The sequence below is a fragment of the Megalobrama amblycephala genome, linkage group LG4 (assembly GCF_018812025.1).
Source record: "Megalobrama amblycephala isolate DHTTF-2021 linkage group LG4, ASM1881202v1, whole genome shotgun sequence".
Classification (NCBI taxonomy): Eukaryota; Metazoa; Chordata; class Actinopteri; order Cypriniformes; family Xenocyprididae; genus Megalobrama; species Megalobrama amblycephala.
The window spans coordinates 39,396,506-39,416,772 of NC_063047.1; the positions used below are offsets into that span (position 1 = coordinate 39,396,506).

The window sequence follows — 20,267 nt, forward strand, 5'->3', positions numbered from 1 at the left end:
TTATGTCACTTTTGATCAATTTAATGCAGCCCTGCTTAATAAAAGTTTCATTTCATTCAAAAAATTCAGGACAACATTTTGAAGGATATCTATTTATGAAATGGCTTCAGTATCTTTTGTTTGATGAGTGACCTACAGAACCTGAATTGAATGAATTCATTGCCTTGTTCTCAGATGTGAATCCTCTTCTGAAGCTGGGAGATTTGGAGCAGGCTGAAGATGTGGTGCAGGACAGTGGCAACAACTATCTAATGTGTGTGAGCGAAAGTTTTGATAAACAGAGCAAGGAGCTGACCGTGGGGATGGTGGTAAGAAATTATTGTGGTAATTGATAGTGTTGGGTGAGCTTTGAGGCTGTGACACACCAAGCCGACGTCAAAGAACTAGCAGCGACGAAAGCAAACTGTGTTGTCGCCTCCTGTTGGCCGAGTCTGGGACAAAAAGCTGCGCTTGAGCCCAAAGAATAGACTACAGCTAACTGCCAACTAGCATGTGCTTTCTGCATCTGCATGTAAAGAAATAACCGTCTGTATTAGCAGGTATCAAGTCTATTCTCATCATTCAAAAAGGGAACCTGAAACTAAGACCTTAGATATACGAACCTTAAGCAAAGCAGCGCTTTTTAGCATTTTGAATATTATTCATTCTGATCACTTTATTCATTCCAGGCGGCTCATGATGTTATTAAAATATTTGCACATTGGAATGCTCAGGTGAGATGACGTAAAATTCTAACAGCCTTCTGTCTTTCACTCCTTTTGCTCACTTTCATCATTTTCTCTTTTATTCTTGTGCACTAAACTGAACAGCCAATCAGAGAAATCTTTCTCACCAATGACCCACGATGTCGATTTAACATGCCGATTTGGGTGAACTGCTGCTGACGTAAGCCTGACTACAGCCGACGTGTGGAACACTACAAAAATTAGCCCAACTGACCGTTGGCTTAGTGTGTCCGGCCCTTAGTTATAATACAGCAGAGAGTTTCATTTGGTTAAAACAATCCTACTACAACCCTGTCTTCCCTTTTGAGTTTAGGTGGTCCAGCCAAGCATCGGGGACGTGATGGTGGACTGTTTTAAAGATAATGTGGCCCATTCAGAGCTGGAGTCCAGGGTACTTAAAATACAACCTGTAGAGATCCTGGTGCCTTCAGACCTCTCAGAGACGACTGAGAGGTTATTACGCAACATTGCTCTGTCCAGGTAAATGTTCATGTTGTGTAGGCATATTTTGTCTTGTAGAGATCTTCTTGTGATTGAATATGTTTGTGTGATGCTGCATTGTAGATGATTTATACTAGGGCTGCAACGACTAATCGAGTAATCGATAATGAAATTAATCGACACACAAGAATAATAATAATGGAGGACAGAATGAGCTGCTGCAGTAAGAGTACACAATCCTAGCTATGCAAAAATAATCAGAATGCTTTATTTTAAACAATTCAAACAATGCGGCATGTCATGTTAGGTGCTCTTGTAATATTTATTTCTCCATTTTACTTCTTAGTAGGTAACACTTAGTTTGTGCTTGTTTTTCTATATTATCAATATCGTGATTTAAACTGACTTTCTGCTTCAAAACAACTGATGATAAGCTGTTGTTTTTTATGATGCAAGATTTTTTTTTAAAAATATTTTATTTTATAAATGTTTTTTAAATATTTGTATTTTTTAAATATATATATATATATATATATATATATATATATATATATATATATATATATATATATATATATATATATATATATATATATATATATATATATATATATATATATGTATGTGTATTTGTTGATTAATTGATTAATTAATAGATTAATTGATTACCAAAATAATTGTTGCAGCCCTAATTTATTACACAACTTTAGTTAGTGGACCTGATTTCATGGAGTTATTTGCATTTTTTTTTTTTTTTTTTTTTTTTTTTTTCTGATTATCTTAAATATGCTTTTGGTGAGTTAAAACTGTGTTCCAAATTATATATAATGGGCCTGTCCAAATACCCACACTTTCATTCTTGGCCATTTGAGAGCATGTACAAGGGACTGCAAGTGCTGTGACAGTGGTAGAATTTTTCAAACGAACTTATCTGACTTGAGGTAACTAAGGTGGACTTTAACCAACCTGCGGACACGGCGTCCCGTCTAAGAAGACACTATCACTCTCTTACCACTTGTATGCTAGAATCTTTAGTACTTCCCTTTCCTTAGCTGCGCAGTATCAACGACACTCCAAGTTGGTCTTTAAAGAAATTAGTGTTTATTTACGGCCAGGAGTCAACTCAGCCCCCCTGTCTTCCACTGTCAAACCTTTTCCATTAAGCGACAGTATTTGCCCCCTTAAATTGATTATTCAGTGCATTTTTTTTACCTTTATAAAATGTTTTAGATAAATTCAAAAGAGAAATATGCAATGATGTTAAAAATGAAGCGATACTTTTAAATATTAAACTAAAAACGCTAGTAGGTGGTGGTAAGTCACTGTCTTAAAGGGTTAGTTCACCCAAAAATGAAAATAATGTAATTTATTACTCACCCTCATATCGTTCTACACCCATGAGGCCTTCGTTCGGAACACAAATGAATTATTTTTGATTAAATCCGATGGCTCAGTGAGGCCTCAATAGACAGCAATGTCATTGAACTTCTCAAGATCCAGAAAGCTACTCAAAACATATTTAAAACAGTTCATGTGAGTTCAGTGGTTCAATCTTAATATTATAAAGCGACAAGAATACTTTTTGTGTGCCAAAAAAACACAATAATAACTTTAGTCCAACAATATCTAGTGATGGACGATTTCAAAACTCTGCTTCGAATCTTTTGTTTCAAATCAGTGATTCGGATCGCGTGTCAAAATGCCAAACTGCTGAAATCGCGTGGCTTTGGCGCTCCAAATCACTGATTCGAAACAAAAGATTCAAAATCAAAAATAACTTAATTTGTGTTCCGAAGATGAACGAAGACCTTACGGTTAAAACGTCATGAGGATGAGTAATAAATTACATTAGCTTTATTTTTGGGTGAACTAACCCTTGAATGAGTGAGTCATTGAGTCATTCATTCATTCAGTAATGAGGTTACTACAACTAGTGGCTGTATTTATGAAAGGGTCATTGAATCATTGATTCACAATTCGTTCAAAGCTGTACATTCATTCACGAAACACCGCTGAGTGCTGCAGCTCTGCTGTAGCCTTTGTTGGAACTATTATGTCGTTGCAAAATAGCACAAACAATACTGACAATACGGTGTTTAAAATGTACATTTGGAGTCGTGTGGCAATTTGTGAAAATTGCGTTCTTGATCATATAATATATTATCAACGTTAAAAAATATAACTTACACAGGGTATGTTTTTGTATCGAAGAGAGTTTGAGTCTCGATCTCTATACATAGTCTGTCTATATTTGTTCTTCAAGTGCAAAATACCCACTTTTACAAAGATACATTGTTGAGAAAGGCAATAATGCAGCATAAGGCAGCATACTCTGCATGCAACCTATCATATGCATGCTTCTTGTGTGGATGCAGTCAGTTTTGTCCGCAAAAGTTGAGTTAATTTAATTGGATGTCATTTGTTTGACCTGTGGGTGTTGTGCCTGTTAGAAATATATGCTTGATTTTAATGTTATTTTAATCTGGAGTAGAATTAAATGAATGGCAAAACTCAGCATTTTGTTCGCGTACCCACAGGGGAATCTCACGTACAACAGTTTGGAAACCACTGATATATTGTATACTTGTTGACCATAAAACATTGAGACAAAATTAAGTGACATTGACATGAAATATGTATGTTATTTGTAGGTAATACTCCCTACATTCTCATTGGTTATACTCATATCATCCTGTTAGTAGATTCCCCAGTTTAATCACTATTTAATAACTGAAGTTTATAACATTAAAGATTCGAAAATGTGTTTTAGTCATTTTCAAAATCATGTTGTCCACCCAAGCAGCACAGCTCAATGTATTAGAGTATGTGTGCTATTGCTAAGCCACAACAATCCATCATCCTATATATTCTTATGTACACATATACACGTAGGCTTGACTGCAAATGATGTATATGTTTTGCAACTGCTTTTTAACATGTAATTAGAAACATCAAAATTACTAAAATGTGTCATATGTTACACAGGAACTACTAAACAACAGACATTTAAAAGTGCAAAAGTATTTCAAATCAAGCTTTGTGCAAAGAAAGCTCTGTAAAAATTCACTTGCAATTTTACACCACTGTTGTAAGTGTGTCCCATCAGGTAATCAAAAGGTCCTCACTTGAATACTTATAGACCAAATACAGGACAATTGTGATGGAAGAAGGCAAGTTCCTAAGTGTGATGATGCAAATGTTGGTATTGGAACAGGCCTTCTGATTGCCTGAAGAACTGCACCTATCATTAGACTACAAATATACTATTTTAAGATCACTTTAATTATTTAACCTCATAAACCTCCTCACATGACAGAAAATTATTTGCAGTGTCTTTTTATGCTTTCAAATAGTTTTCAATTATAATATGTAACTACTACTCAGTGACTAGCAATTGTTCACTTTCACCACTAGATGTCAGTAAATGACTATCACCTCTTAACTAATATCATTTCATTGAGGGTGGGAACATTTAAAGATTTGAAAATATGTATTTTGGTCATTTTCAAACTCGTATTGTCAGTGTATTAGAGTATGTGTTCTAATTGCTAAGCCACAACAATCCATCATCCTATATATTCTTATGTACACATAGTTATATACACTGACTACAAATGATGTGCATGTTCTATCCTACCGAAGTGCACTTTTTTTGCTCCTGTATTTGTAGGATACCTCAAACTGAGAAGAATTCCATGGGGGTGTGCTGCAAGTCTTGCAGTATTTCCCTCTTAGTTTAACTTGACCCAACCTGACATTTTTGGCTGTTTCACTGCCTGTGGCCATATGTAGACAAGGTTGCTTAACATGGCAAAGTAGAATGGATGGTATTCATTAGGGCTGAACTGGTGCTGGTGCTTCATCACACAGTTGAAGTGTATGTGTTATATAGTGTTGTACAAACTTATTTACTGATACATGGTTGTGTTGTTGTGGTTTTGCTGTAAACAAAGTGCTTGAGGATAACCGAGGGTGAAATTTTATGTGATGATATTATACTTAGATGTAGATTGAATTCATAATTTTGTCAAAACCCTTATGCGTTTTACATGCAGGTGTAAAGAATCCTGCAAAAATCACCCAGCAATAAACCTCAGCAGAACTAATCTGTGTGTCCCCATCTAAGGCTGCTAAAAAGCTTTTCCATTGGCTGACCCAACCAGGTTACTCTGAGTAAGTCTTGGAGCACCACAAAATAATGTGTTACTCTATTGTCCTTGGATTTTCCAACCGACTGGAGTGAAATTTGGCTTGTTTTGAAGACAAATCTGCATCTTAGCACACAATAGCACATCTGCAAAGCAGTCAGAAACACTTTAGCTGTCATTATTGGCACAGCTTTAGAGAGATGAACATGTCCAGATGATTGTTTCTTCAGACAGACCTTAATGTTTTCGCATGTAGGATGAAGAGTAAGTTGGCTGAAATCGGTAATAAACCCAAGAGAACCACACTGAATATTTACTACCTGCATAAAAAAATGCTACAGTACCTTTTTTTTTTTTTTCTCTTTTTTTTCTTGCCTCGAATCATAGGTAACATTTCTTTGACAAATCAGGGTGATATTTTTTTCACACTGGCGATCAGGCCATCTAAAGTTCCTCCAGAACACATCTGAGATCACATCTAGTGTTCACTTCTGGCCTTGGCCCACCCAACTTTAGAGCAGCATCAGTTACACTATAATGTTCTGTGAATTCACTTTTTGGAATGACCAGAAAGCATGAACAACCAAGACCAAGAGGTTTTGCTCATTTCCCCTGGTGGACACCGAGATGCATACTTGAGCTCAAAAGGGCATTTCTTTGAGGGTCAGGAACACCTTGACAACTTTTATTGTAAAATGAATTGAGGGAGATTTGAACTGAAACATTCACTCGTCCTTTTGCGGTTGTCATCTGAAGAACCTTCAAGAACAGGAGTAGCCAAGCCTAGCTACTCCTGGAGGGGTTACCTTCCTGTAGAGTTGAGCTCCTACCTTAATAAAACAAACCCGAAACCGCTAATCAAGAGCTGTATTCGAAGCCCCCTATACCCTCATTCACTATTCCCTACATTATGAGTGAAAGAAAACGAGTGCGCGAATTCGGACACTGAGTGCACCGGAAGGGCTGCCACTTTTGCATATTTTGTGTTTGCTGTTTAATAATGATTTGAAACTTATAGGCAAATAGGCAGCTCCAGTAGTAATGAAAAGAGTTATTTTGAACTCTGTCATGGAAACTAGCATGTATAAATCTTAATGAAACAACTAAAAAGGAATTTATACTTATATGATATTACACTGTGCACACATTGGAAAAGTGGTTTGGAAAATGGATGGATGGATGATTCAGCTGCGGTCGCCATCTTCTGGTCTGATGCGGGAATTCATTCTGCATGACCCTTACAGTGCATTATGGGTATTTTCTAGCCATTGAGTGTATATCTGTTGTACACTCCTTATTGCAGTGCATTACGGGATTGAATGAGTGCACTAAATAACGTCTATTATGGTTTCGGTCACCACTACAAATAGCTGTCCTCTCAAGTAGTGCCCTATTTAAGGGTATATGGGGGCGATTTCAGACACAGCCAAGGTTTTTAGATTACTTATTAATTAATTACAGGCAGGTGTTTTGAAGCAAGGTTGGAACTGAAATCTACAGGAATGTAGCCCTTGAGGAGCAGGATTGGACACCCCTGTAGTCTGTTTTCTTTTTTGTTGCGCTTTTTTGTCTAGCAGCATCTTGAATCAAGGTTGGTCTTTCTCCAGGAGAAGAAACCATGGCCATATCAAGCTGTTATTTTCTGAGTTCAGCTGCTGTAGGTCATGGTCACCAAACAGATCCACTGGTGTGCTGTCCTCAAACTGAAAGTGGTGGTTAACGCTGACTGCACTTCAGAATTATGGAAGCCTCTGCAACACCTTGCTTGGTGAGTTTTGCTGTTGGAATATGGCACTTTGCCTGTTGTTTGTTAACTGCCTGATGTTGGCATAGAGTTAGATCAGTAAGTGGTTACAGGTGCCAGCATGTGACAACTGGGTAAAGTTGTAAAACATGGATTCTATACTTGCTGGCCCTGCATGCGAATATACCTTTAAAGGGATAGTCACAAAGAGATAGTTCACCCAAAAATGAAAATTCTGTCATCATTTACTCACCCACATGAAAAATTTATGCGTTTCTCTCTTCTGTTGAACACAAAAGAAGATATTTTGAAGAATGTTGATAACCACAGTTGACAATAGCCATTGACTTTCATAGTATTTCTTTTTCTATTATGGAAGTCAATGGCTACCATCAGCTGTTTGGTTACCAACATTCTTCAAAATATCTTTTGTGTTCAACAGAAGAAAGAAACTCATACAGATTTAGAACAATTAGAGGGTGAGTAAATGACCATGTTTTTGGGTGAACTATCCCTTTACCATAAAACAGGATGCAAAAATTGCCTGGATGACTTGGGAAATGTAGTATGACCAGATTTAATTCATACCACACACATTCATGCTATATATAACATCACAAAGTTGTTTCCTGATCAAATGTGATACCTACTCAGGCAGTATGAGATTTCAGATGCACTGTGGGAGTCCAGGCTGGTGGTTATAACTCATCCTGGGATGTTATTCTTTCTATTTTGGCTGGTTCCTCAGAAAAGAGACCTTAAGCCCGGAACACACCAAGCCGACGGTCGGCCGTCAGGCAGTTTTTGTTCCTCAACAAGCTTTTCTTAGTGCGTTCCGCACTGTCGGCTGAAGTTGGTCCTCGTCGGCTTTTTTTCAGCCGATTCGACATGTTCAATCAGCACCGGAGCTTGTCAGTCAGTTGGGCCATCTGATCATTCTGATTGGCTGTTGAGCTACTGCCACCTGCTGGTACGGAAAGGCATTTCTTCTTACTCAGGCACAGAACAGACATGCTAGTTGGCTGTCAGGTGTCGAGCATCGGTTTGGTGTGTCAGGGTAACTTTGGACCCAGACGGTGTCAACGTGAGCGAACCCCGCAGTCTGCTTTTGTCGCCACTAGTTCGTCGGCTTGTTTGTTCCGGGCTTTATAGGCAACACTTTAGAAGACTGATGTTTCAACATCAGGTTTCTCCAGAGAATTCAAGGTATCACTTTGAGAGTGACTCCCCAACACCAAGATCCTTGAACATGCTAACACTGTTAAGATTGAAGAAACTCTGGGAGGGCTACAGCTGCAATGGGTCCTCAACAAGTTCTCCATCAGTTACTTGGTGCCATCAGAGCTTCTGGCAGAAGGAAGGAAATACCACCTCATACAAACATTGGAAGCATGTGGTATTTCACCAGGGGACAGTGGGAAATTGGCTGGCATCTAGTGCTACATATAATAAGGGTGTTGAACCATTAGAAATCCAGTGTAGAAAGACAAGTGGGTCATGAATTGGGTTCCACAACAATCTTCAATAGCATTGCTGACAACTTAAGCCCAAAGTAACCACATTTCTGGAAGTGATGACATCTTCTGTAAGAATGAACAGTCATTAGTGAATGAACAAGCAAGCTGTTTTGAAGGAGCTTGGATTCTGTACTCACTGGGAGTCCCGACTGGTGATCATGGAATATCACATGGCCAAGTCTAGTCATTTCCTAAAGAAAAGAGAAATGGCCATTGCAGTCCTGCGAGACACACTGCTCAGTTGACGGGCAAAACCTTTTGTTTTGCCTGTTAAACAAGACAGATGTTGTCGATTTATTTTGACTTGCTGTGACTGTGATCACTGTTGCCAAGGGCAACGCTTAAAGGAACTAGATGGAAGGAATTAGATTAAATTATTGAGGGGCACATACTCCAGGAAAGAGTGATGCCTCCCCAACAGGCCTTATATCTTTTGAATTTTACTGGTGCGCTCACTCAATCTATATCTTTCTACTTTCTACTGTCTCTAATGTGCACTGACCATTCATATATTCACTCTCTCGCTTCTCACTTGATTTTCTGTCTTTCTGAATAGGTTGTTGAACATGGTGTCACAGGATAGTGCAAAATGCAAATGGAGGGCAGGAAGTGATTTTCTACATAGGGAAGCACTATGAAATTCCTAAGTTTTGTGTAGTTTGTAATCGAACAAAACTGAGAAACCACAAGGAGCTTTTATTGTGTACCAAAAGTTGTTGTTCATCAGGGGGAAAAATGCAAGAAATTGACTGAAAAATACAGGAAAAAGTGGCTTTTAATCCTGCATCTGTGGTCAGGTGGAGCCGAGTCGGATAATGCTTGTGTGTGCAGTGACCACTTTGTCAAAAGTTAATACAACTTGCATATGCAACCATTAACAAAAAAGTAGTATGCCTCCATAGTTTTGTATGCTTTCATTCGTTTTCTGGAGTAGAATGATGTCCGTGCCGGTTGCATAAAGCACCTCAAGTGTAATTTTCCTTAATATAACATATGTTTTGGAAAACTTCACCTTAAGTGTTACATGGAGCGAGCAGGTTCAATCCAAGTCTTCTAACGTCGCTGTCATGAAACATTAGTGGTTTAAGAGATCATATCAAAGACTTTATATGCAACACCCTTAAGTCATTCCCATATGTAAGGGGAAATCACGACTTAATTCTCATATTTAATGGAAAAATTTGAGGTGCTTTACGTAACCGGGCACTGGAGAAGTTGCTTACAGTCTCGGTGACAGGCAAATATTCCAATTCAGGAGAAAAATCGCTCCTCTTTATAACGTAAGGGTCACATCCAACACATATTGTGATTTTCTGTTTATACCTCTTCTAATGGTCACCGTGATTTTGCCAAGTAAGACATGTTCCTGGATCAACATATTTTGTTGATCATGGAACAACATTGCTATTTGAAAATGTAGTTCCAACCCCTAAACCTAACCCAACCCATAACTTATCCCTAAAATCAGAGGGAAATGATAGTTGAATAACACTCTCGTGGAAGCAAGTTGTAACCCTAAACTTGACATAAATGGTGAACTTGTCCCTCAAATCTGATTGGTTGATTGGAATGTTGCTCCAGGATCAACAAAGATGTTGATCCAGGAACATGTTGTACTTGGTGAAATCACGTTCACCCTCTTGTAATAGTGTCTAAACCAGTACATTAAGGACTTTCCTCCATCTTGTCCATTCTGCTCTTCACTTCCTGCCCTCCATCTGAATTTTGCGCATCATCAGAATCATGTGATTGCAAAAAAGCTATTGCAGTACTTCATGTCCCTCTATTTTCTCCTATCCCAGCTCAAAATGCATTTGTTCTTCCAAGAAGTGTAAACACTGTGGCTATGTGATTGTTTGAGCATCCTGAACAACCCAGCGCAGCAACACCAGTGCAGTGAGTTTGGAGGCAGAACTGTTTGCTCGACTGATGGCAGACAGGGAAACCTGTTTGATAAACAGTCATTGCTTTTGCAATAGTGTTTGGTGTATTAGCGCAGAAATTACTCACCTAACCTTTAATTGTCCTAGCTGTCTCAACTCTCCTTTTCCTGGTTATGTGTTCCTGTCATGCTCTCTCTGTCCTTTTGTCTTGTCTCAAGCTACTTCTTGTTGCCTCATTTTACCTCTTTGTATTTTATAACCAGACATGGCTATCCTCATGTTCACTTGCTGTCCTTCTCCTCCATCGTCCTGTCATTGTTCTGCCATTAACAATATTGTATTACTGTTACTAGGAAATCTGGGGGAAATTAAGCATGTGGCAGAATTATACATCAAAGTGTTGATAGGTTAAAGCCTCTGACCTATGGACCTGAACAACTGTCAAATTACTGCGTAGGCATTTGCGTCTGCATACAAGCTTTAAAGGGCACTCTTGTTAGGCAGCTTAAATTCGAGACTTGTTAAAATGGTTTGTGTGAACTTTGCAGGTTTGCATAAGTGCTGTCGTGAACCTCCATTCAATCAAGCAATGCTTGATGTTTGTTTTTATATATTTTTATGGAAGTAAATAAGTATAGACATAAATGTAAAATGTTTTTTTTTTAAACAACCTTTGTTTTTGTTTTATTTCTGAATTAATGATTCTGAAGAGAAAGGCAAGATAAATTGGAGGCCAATTTATCATCATCATTGTTAAAATCACTTCTTTCACATTTGTTCTCAGTTTCCATTGTCCCATTCCATTCTTTTTGCTTTTAATATTTTAGACACATTTCAGGGTTTCACTGCTAACCATGTGCTGTGCGCTTCAGCTCTCAGGGGCATGATAGTATGGGAGGGCCCATAGCAACTGTTGCCGAGTAGTTGCTGTGCTGTGGGTTAATGAGACCCTCAGGAGAATTGCAGGTGGTGTGTTGTAGGTGCCACTGCCATCAATTTATCCCAGTGCGTACTGGTTATTTGAGATGGATTCTGAATGCTCCTCTCTGCCCTACCAATCAAACAACTTCAATTTCTTCGTACACAAACACAATCATGCTTCATCACTGGAAGTTTTTCTATCATTTACCCCTTTAAATAAGTTGGAAAATTTCCTTATGTTATCATTATTTGGCGTCGATAACCAAAGAGGGTAATGAAGTTACTCCAGTGAGGGTCAGAACTGGTCCTTAAATTAGTTATATTTCAGGCTGAATACAAGTTATGTTCCATCGAAAGCATCTGTTGGTCAGCTGTCAGTTACCACATAAAATAATTTTGCCTTGTTCCTCAGTTTGTAAATGCAAACTAATTTCACAATAGTGTACAAGAAGTAGGAGCCTGTGGGGCAAAAATAAACATTGAAATACACAGTTTAAAGTATAGCCAACATACTTGTATGCAAATAATATAATGCAAAGTTATGATCCAGTCTTTCATAACCATGTAAATTTTATAATGCTCTTAACTTTTCCATGGTATCCACACAAGGAAGAATGTGAAATTTTCCTTGAAGAATTTTTTAATGGTGCAAAACTTTGCCCAGAGGGTTTATGCCTAGTAATGCGTAACTAATTGAGAGACTACATGGAATATTTGCACTTGGATAAATTCATTTATCACCACAGGATTAATTAAAATTAACTAACGATGGCAAAATTGTGATCAAAGCGACCTAAGAAATTTCCTTTGCTAAAGAATATAGATAATTTTTATCCTAAAATCTTGTTCTTCAGAAAAAAAAATCGATGGATAAGTTAGTCGGTGCTACCCATGATATTTTATGCTTAAAAATATTTAGGCATGAAAGATTCATTTTAGGTTCTGTTTATAGAAATGATGCTTAATTTTAAGGTATTATATCCATATTCATGTGATCATATTTCTCCCATCTCCCATTTGACCTCAAAGATGTTTCTTTGCGGCTTTCTCTTGTTAATGTGTTTGCATAGTTAGATTTGTGGAAGCAGGCACTTATGGGCACGATTCTGTTTTAAATGAATTATTACTATTTGTTTTTTTCCAGCAAGTCAATTACACTGTTGGGGAAGATAAAACTGGCTGCACGCTTGCATAGGCCACATATGTTCATTGGTTACCCTAGCAACAGCACAGAGATACAAAGAAAACCTGCGTCCTTGAGAGCTCTGTCGTGTTGAATGGTGGGGAAGCAAAAGTGAATGGGCTGTTGGTGAAGCTTGTGTGTACTAGAAACTAATATGCACCTTATATCCACTGAGAGAATCCATTGGTATTGAAGGCTTCAGGATGAGACAAAAAGCAGAATTCATTGCTTCTATGAATGATTTCTCTTATGTAAATGTTAAGTAACTTAGTAGTTGCACAAACATGTCAAGCTCATATTTCACCCTAAAATCAAAAGGGAAAAAAGAAATTAAGAAAATGGAGTCATAGTTTTTTATATATATATGTATATAATTTATTTATTTTCTTTGTGCACTGTGACATCATTTTCATGACAGTTAAGCACCCCCAATAAATAATAATAATTCACAATATTGCGGTTTGTGAAATAAATTAACCTTATTTTGTTTAAATATCCATACATTTAAGGTAGGACAATAAATACTTAAATCAAATAATATATAATAATACTTGTATATATTGTACAGTGTGTGTGTGTGTGTGTGTGTATGTATATATATATATGTTGTAACGATGTAGCGGTTCGTACAGTTATTAATCAATTTATGGATGAAATATGAATATAATAATTCATAAGGTTATGAATAAATTATGATTCATATATCGACCCAACGGGGAATTAAACATATATTGTGAATCAATTACAACGAATTATAATCAATTACATATATGATTAGTTCAGGTTTAATAATTATTTAGAGAAACTGTTCGTTTGTCCAGCAAACTAAGTCCCTCACAGAATATTATAACCGGAGTTATTCTCTGGCCATGAAAATAACTTGCTATTAGCATAAAGCGATCGAAAAACGTTAAAGTGACTTGGTCTTCAGTTGAAAGAACGAACAGAACAATCGAGCATGAATTAAGTGTTTAATATATGCAGCTATGTCTACAGAGATTATACGTCTAAAATATATACAGAAGTATACACATATATATATATATATACAAGAGTGGAAGTAGAGAAGGAAAGAGAGAAGGAAAGTAGCAAACTCACAACCAGTCCTAAGCCAGCACGGAAATCAGTTTCGTCATCTAAGATTGAGAAACGGCAGTATACTTGCATTGGTTGTGTGTGTCGAATTTCAGGTTAGCGCTGGTGCAGTTCGGTGGCTTCCTCCGTTCCGCGGGAAGGTTTGAACTGAGGACTTGAGAATGAGTTTCGCTGGAAGATGGTGGTCCCGAAGCTGAGCGCGATGGCAGCGCGTGGTCACCGGAGATGTCCGGGAAAAACGTGCACGAGATGCTCGTGAGACAATCGGAAGAGAACACAAGAAATTGTGCGTCTTTGCTTTTATGACAGATAAGCCGACACACCTCCTTGAGGTGGGGTAGCCAATAACATGGGTGCAAAGTTGGCGGGAAAGCTTTCCCTTTGTTTGGCCTCACGACTTAATCTGCATGATTTATGATTATCAGATCAGATTTCGAAATGGAGTGCGTTCTTCACAGTATCATCAAACACATAGAAAAATGCATTTGTCAGCTGTGTGACATATCTCAGTGAATAGCTCGTGTCCGGAGCTTTACGGAGAGATCAAACTCGACAGATCAGAAAGGCATAGACAAGAAGTTATGGTTTACAGACAGAATTCCCCTATTAAAATGCACACTAGCACAAATACACTCATTTAAACACTAGGAAACATGCATAGGCTCTAAAATATATCATGTATATATTCCAGCACAGTGGTAGTTCACATATACAGTTAAAAATGTATGATTGTGTGTTTCTGTATGTGTGTGTGTGTGTGTTTTTGTGTGTCCCTGTGTGTGTGGGGTGTTGGAATGTGGATCTGGTCAGTCTCTGGGGGGGGTGCTCCTTTTGAAGTCACCGAAGTGAGGAAGTTGCAGTTTTTCTGTTTACCCTCACAGGTCCACAAACCTGCCGAAAGTCACAGTCGTCCGGAGCCGAGTTAGTGATTAACAAACAAAGTTCAGCAGGTTAAAAGCGTTCTGAAAACTCCAAAGTTTATTGACTCTGAACGGATCCATCCAGACGTTACAATGTATATGTAGCAACATTTTCTTAGCGATATGCGGTTTACACTAGGTGAAAATAGTGATAGATTCTGTTTACACCATGTAAAAGTATCAGTTCTTTGCAATGAGAGTACATAGTAATTAGATGCTATCTATACTTAAAGGTGCTCCAAGCGATCCTGGGTGGAGTAACTTCCTGTTGACGTTTGAAGTGTTGTCAAACAAAACAGAGGCTAGCTAGACCCTCCCTCCCTCCTCCTCCTCCTCCCCCTCCCCTCCGTGCTTCCTGAAACAGTCATGAACGCGCATTTAAAATAATTCTTGTCAGTTATTGGCTGGAGCATGTTTATTATGATTCATGGTCCAGGCTGCACCAGTTTGTTTTTATTTCCGTTTTTGGAGCTTGTGGCGACAACAAAGACCGCGTTTTTTTACAGTGTGTTCAGGGGACAGGCAGCTAGTGGATATTGAGGAGATGTTTGCTGTATGTGACAAAAAATGTTTTGGCCTAAAAACGCGTGACATCGCTTAGAGCACCTTTAATATTGGCAGATACTATTTGCTCCTAAGTATTTTTGTACATTAACAGGATGCAATAATATCAGAGTGTAAATGATTATATTTATTAAAATTATTAAATGGATGCTGCCTTATTGGGAGAATGAAAACCCTCCCTATACCTTTCCCTAACCCTACCCAATAAACACTTATTATTAATAATAAACACTTAGTATTAAACACTCGTTCGCAGTTTATTTCCACTTTTAGAACATTATTTTCATTTTTATTGAAAATAAACGCGAGCTTGGCAAAAGGCGGATGCGAACCTGCGTCAATCGTGATAAAAGCCAGGTCTGCGAGCCTTACTCGCTACTGCTGCGCCACTGAAGACATTGAATTCGATGCGTCTTTTTTAAAACTTGAGTGGCCCAACCAGACATTTGTGGCTGGAGCTAGTGTAAATAGCGTTTGCCAACAAGGGGCGCTTTTTTTTTTTTTTTTTTTTTTTTTTTTTTTTTTTTTTTTTTTCATTGACAATTTGGGTGGAAATTAGCTTAACCATCAAATTAATTTTGTCATGCATTTTAATGCTTCGTTTTCTTTAGGCAAAATCTAATTTACATGCATATAATTTGTCAGACTAGTTTATCTAAAGTGACTACATTTTAATAGCCCGCCAGATCCATGACTGTTGATAGTGCTGTTTATAGACAATACCAGCAACACTTGTGGCGTCAAGGGGTCAAAATAAACAAAAAATGGAGCTAAAAGATCAGCATTTATTTTGCCAACACGTTTCGGCACACTGGCCTTCATCAGGGCTCAGTAGTGATAGTGCTATACTTCGTGAGCTTTAGAAACCATTCAGAAAAAAAAAAACTCATTTTAATTTATAATTTTCTTTTTATGGGAGATTAATTTTAACACACACCTTACAGGTGCAACCTAGACACATCATCAGTGATGTAACCTGAGGTCAGTAGGTGTTTTGGGTCTTTCAACATCATACACCCTTGCCCAGGCATCTAGGTAGCTAGGTAGCTTGTGTGGTCCACGGATCGCCCCTTTTGATCCACAGCCATCTAGATGTCTTCTCAGCGGCATCCATGATGTTCCTGATGGCTTTCTTCTTGTGCAGTCCCCTGATTCCCAGGAGCTTGAGGGCCCTGCAGAGCGAAATCCTCTGCAGCCAGCCTTTCATCCCCTGCTACAGCATTCAACTGCCAACTCCTCGTATTTGGCCCTCTTCTGTTCAAAGGCCTCCTCCATTCAGACTTCCCAGGGTACAGTCAATTTCAGTAGGACCACCTGCCTTGATGATTCTGAAAGGAGGACCATGTCAGGCCTAAGCGTGGTCATTGCGATGGTTTCTGGGAATCTGAGCTGCCTTCCCAGGTCGACCTTTAGCTGCAATTTCCCCTGCTGGGTTCCTGATCCGTGGTGGTTTCTCTCCATCCTTGACAAATACATTTGAATGCTGTGCTGGCTGCTGGTGCCTGCTGAGAGAGATCCCTGTGCTGATGGCTTCTGTGATGGTCATGGCACCACTAATAACATTCCTATCTCAGGGCTTTAGGGCAGCGTAGAAAGATTGGATAGGGAACTGGATCTGGTGTGGCTCCACCTTCCACAACTCAGAACATGAGATGTTTCGGACCATCACCTGTTACGATCGAGTCCACGCCCCTTGTTCTCACATCCCCAAACATTCTACAGATATGTCTTTCCTTCACCCCTGCTTGGATTTCTTCTTGGACCAGTTGAAGCCTGTCCTTTCTCTGGGCCTTGTTGTATTGAGTTCTTTGGATACAGCCAAACCCTGCATGTCCTGACGCCACTGTCCCCACCAGCACACTGTGGCTCAGCCGCGCTTCAGCATGGTCGACTGCATCCTGGGCCCAACACTTTCCTCACATCTACGCCAGCCGAAGAGACTTTGTCAGTGGACTCTCTGTTGTAATGACTGAGGCAAATCAGACACAATTATTGGTTAGTTAACCAATAGTTTTAAGCTCACTCTGGAGTCTGTCCCCATCCCCCGGGAAGTTTTCAGTTACAAGTTTATTGCGCTGAGGAATGTGGTTGCCGCATGGAGAACAGAGTAGAGACACAGAAAATCTGCATCTTCCCTGCATTTTCCACAGAGAACACAGACTCTATGGCATTAATGTATAGACAGACTGTGCTATAAATGATTCCTTCTCAGGAAATGGTATCCATTATTACTGATGTTGTATTGTACTCATTGTATTTACATGTTTGATGATTGTTAAATGTTATGACCTGCACGGTAACTTCAATCATGCCATGTTTAGTGTCTATACGTTCGTAGCGGGAAGATTTAAATGTTTGTGTATGCGGTACATCCATACCTGTGCAACACATCAGTATTAAAAGAATATTTAATAGTTCTGATTCAAGAACTCAGCTTGTTAATCTTTCGGGGTTGTAAAAGCCCTGACAGGAGGGGTGTTGCCACCCGGAATTACAACATCTTCATTGGTCCGGTCAACAACTGAGAGGTGTGACTTTGACCAGAGGTTAAAAACCAGCGAACAGTGCCACTCCCTCTCTTCTTCTTCCTTGCTTCTGGACCGAACAAATCTCCTTGCGGCCGGCCTCTCTAGGCCCGGCCGCAAGGCTGGTAGGCCCCTGGCCTACAACACCCAGCCATGTGCTCATCACCCAACAGACTGGCAACAACTTCAGATGATAACTTCAAGAGTTATCCTCAACCTGCAGATCCGACGCTCTTCAGCCTAAAGGCATCTTGCAAGTATCGTACATTTTAATGCTAAACAGCGATTTAGTATTGATTTGTAAAGACTTTACCTTTGCTATTGCTAAAAGAAACTGATGAGTCCTTTCCAGATTGCCTTTGACATTTCATGTAGCTCTAGTAACAGCAACTCTTCCGGTTCAACACTATCATTACTCATTCTGACTTGCGTGTGTGTGTGTGTGTGTGTGTGTGTGTGTGACCCTTTATGTATGTTATGTTATGTGTTTGTTAGTTTAGTTATGTGTTTGTGAGTTAGTTAATAAAGATTGTGCACAATACACGTTTGGTTCTGACTCCGTCTGCTAATGAATTGCCTCTTAAGTGATAGATCCGGACTACGTGAGTAGTACAGTACAATAAGAAATATTATTTTTCCATAACTTGGAAATTGACATTTCTTAGAATTAATAAACAATCAACACTGAGCGTTCACTGGACGAACAGGTTAACTGATTGTAATGTTAATTTTAATGTAGCTACGTCCAGTTAATCTGATTAACGGATTTGCATATTCATAATTAATCATAATTAATAATCATAATGAGTTATGAATAATTATTAATATTTCCCCTTTGAGTTAATTTTCGCTACACTGTAAAGCAGCACCTCTCTTGCTCGGGAAACCGTGAACTCTTAATCACCCTGTGATTTATTCCTTTATCCAGCCTATGAAATGCAGATATTATTGATCCAGAGGTGACTCTCAAGCTAAAGCAGTTATAATAGTTCAGAATGAGGTCCTTGATCTTGTTTGGAACATCTTGTACATCTTGAACATCTTCTCCTCCTGATGATTTGGTCCCGCAGTACCGCTGGTCAAAAGCTGCTTCTTCAGGCCAAATCTCTCAGCAGCTATGTTGATGATCATTGAGCATATTGTCTGCAGCTTCCGGTTAGCATCCCCTCTGGCTGTTACTTGGAGGATCTGGTCCATGTCCTAATCAAACTGATGCCAATCATTTTCCTTATTATTGGCGGGCCACTTAACCTGACATTGCAAATTTTAAAAATATCTATAAAACAATTTTAGATTTTTGATAACATTAAAATTTTTTTGTCAATGTTAATGACAAAGCTCTCTTTTGAACTTTTTCTTTTTTGTTTCAGAAGTGTAATATGGTACACAAAATCTACAAAATATGCAGCAACTCCTTTGGGTTTCCTTTTCTCACATTGAACATCTTTAAGTTTTACCTGGTGTGATTTCCTGTTGTCTCATGTAAACCTCCTGTTTGTCTCCTCTCTCAGTGTCCAAGCAGATGACCGAATTCGCATTGAGAAACGAGAAAGTACCATGTTTGAATACCCAACTGCGATGGGAATTATCAAAGACTTCTACAGAGACACACCTCATCAAGCTGTGGAAAACCAGGGAAAGGGTAAATTACTTTATCTTTGTCTCCTGTCTTTTGATGTCTGACCTCCAGTCATGATGAAGCATCGGCTGGTCTTTTGGACAGAGATGTCTGCCCAAACTGATGTGAGGTCAGTATGTTTAATTGAAAAATCATTCCCTGTAGGCAGAAGGGAGGCAGATCAATATCTGCTGTCCTTTTAAACTGGACATGTGTAGGACAAGAGGTGGTGGCTTTTCCTGTCAAGACTGGGACTAAATCACCTCTTTGTCTTGTTCAGGATCCATTAATGGCATACAGCAGACTCCCTTACCATCACTGAAGTTTCCTCTGATGCTTTGATGCCTTGCTTTGTATCTCAGATACTATGTAAAAGTCACAAGTCTAAATCTATTAAATGAAAACAATGTAGCAATCCAGTATTTCTACAGTATTGTTGGAAAAAATCAACATCCAAACATGAACATGAACTTGAACAAAGTTAGGCCTAAAAGGGAAGTACTCTGCGTTGGTGATTTTAATTAATTATAGGTTACTCAGTCATACACCTGAAGCATTGAATTAGTGTTAATGTTATATCTAATAACCATTCAGTGAAGATTGATTCAAGTAGTTCCAATTCACATTTGATAGATTTTGCATTTTTTCAGCATTTTTCTATACTGTGTTTACTTCACTTGAACAATTTTTAGATACCTAAAAAAAACCTCAAGCATTGTTTACTTAGTTTCTGTTTCTGCTGTGTTTTTATTTGTTCTGTTCTGCTTCTGTTTTGATTTAATTAATGACTGTTTACTTGAGTAATTACTTGATGAAAATGTCAGCAACATTTGCTTAATGTTTAAAGCATTTGCTAATTTAAGCCTAAATGCCTTTGCTTTAATTTAGGTTTTTTTTTTTTTATATTTAAATGTTTTAATAAAGTGATTTCAGGAACATTAGTTATATGTATTTATAAAGAATTATACATTTTCATGATTTAT

The 20,267-nt window shown here is 38.5% G+C and overlaps 1 protein-coding gene across 7 annotated transcripts in view; it reads left to right on the plus strand.

Annotated features, from left to right (window-relative positions):
- Positions 1–20,267, plus strand: part of msh3 (mutS homolog 3 (E. coli)) — an 80,886-nt gene that overhangs the window by 7,843 nt on the left and 52,776 nt on the right. For all 7 annotated transcript variants that reach the window (XR_007184690.1, XM_048189225.1, XM_048189223.1 and 4 more), the window contains exons 7-9: positions 175–308; positions 1,039–1,205; positions 19,178–19,308. Coding sequence is in view for 6 of the 7 variants with exons in the window: in XM_048189225.1 (XP_048045182.1) it covers positions 175–308; positions 1,039–1,205; positions 19,178–19,308 (432 nt within the window). In the remaining variant the exon portion in view is untranslated. The remainder of the gene's footprint in view (positions 1–174; positions 309–1,038; positions 1,206–19,177; positions 19,309–20,267) is intronic.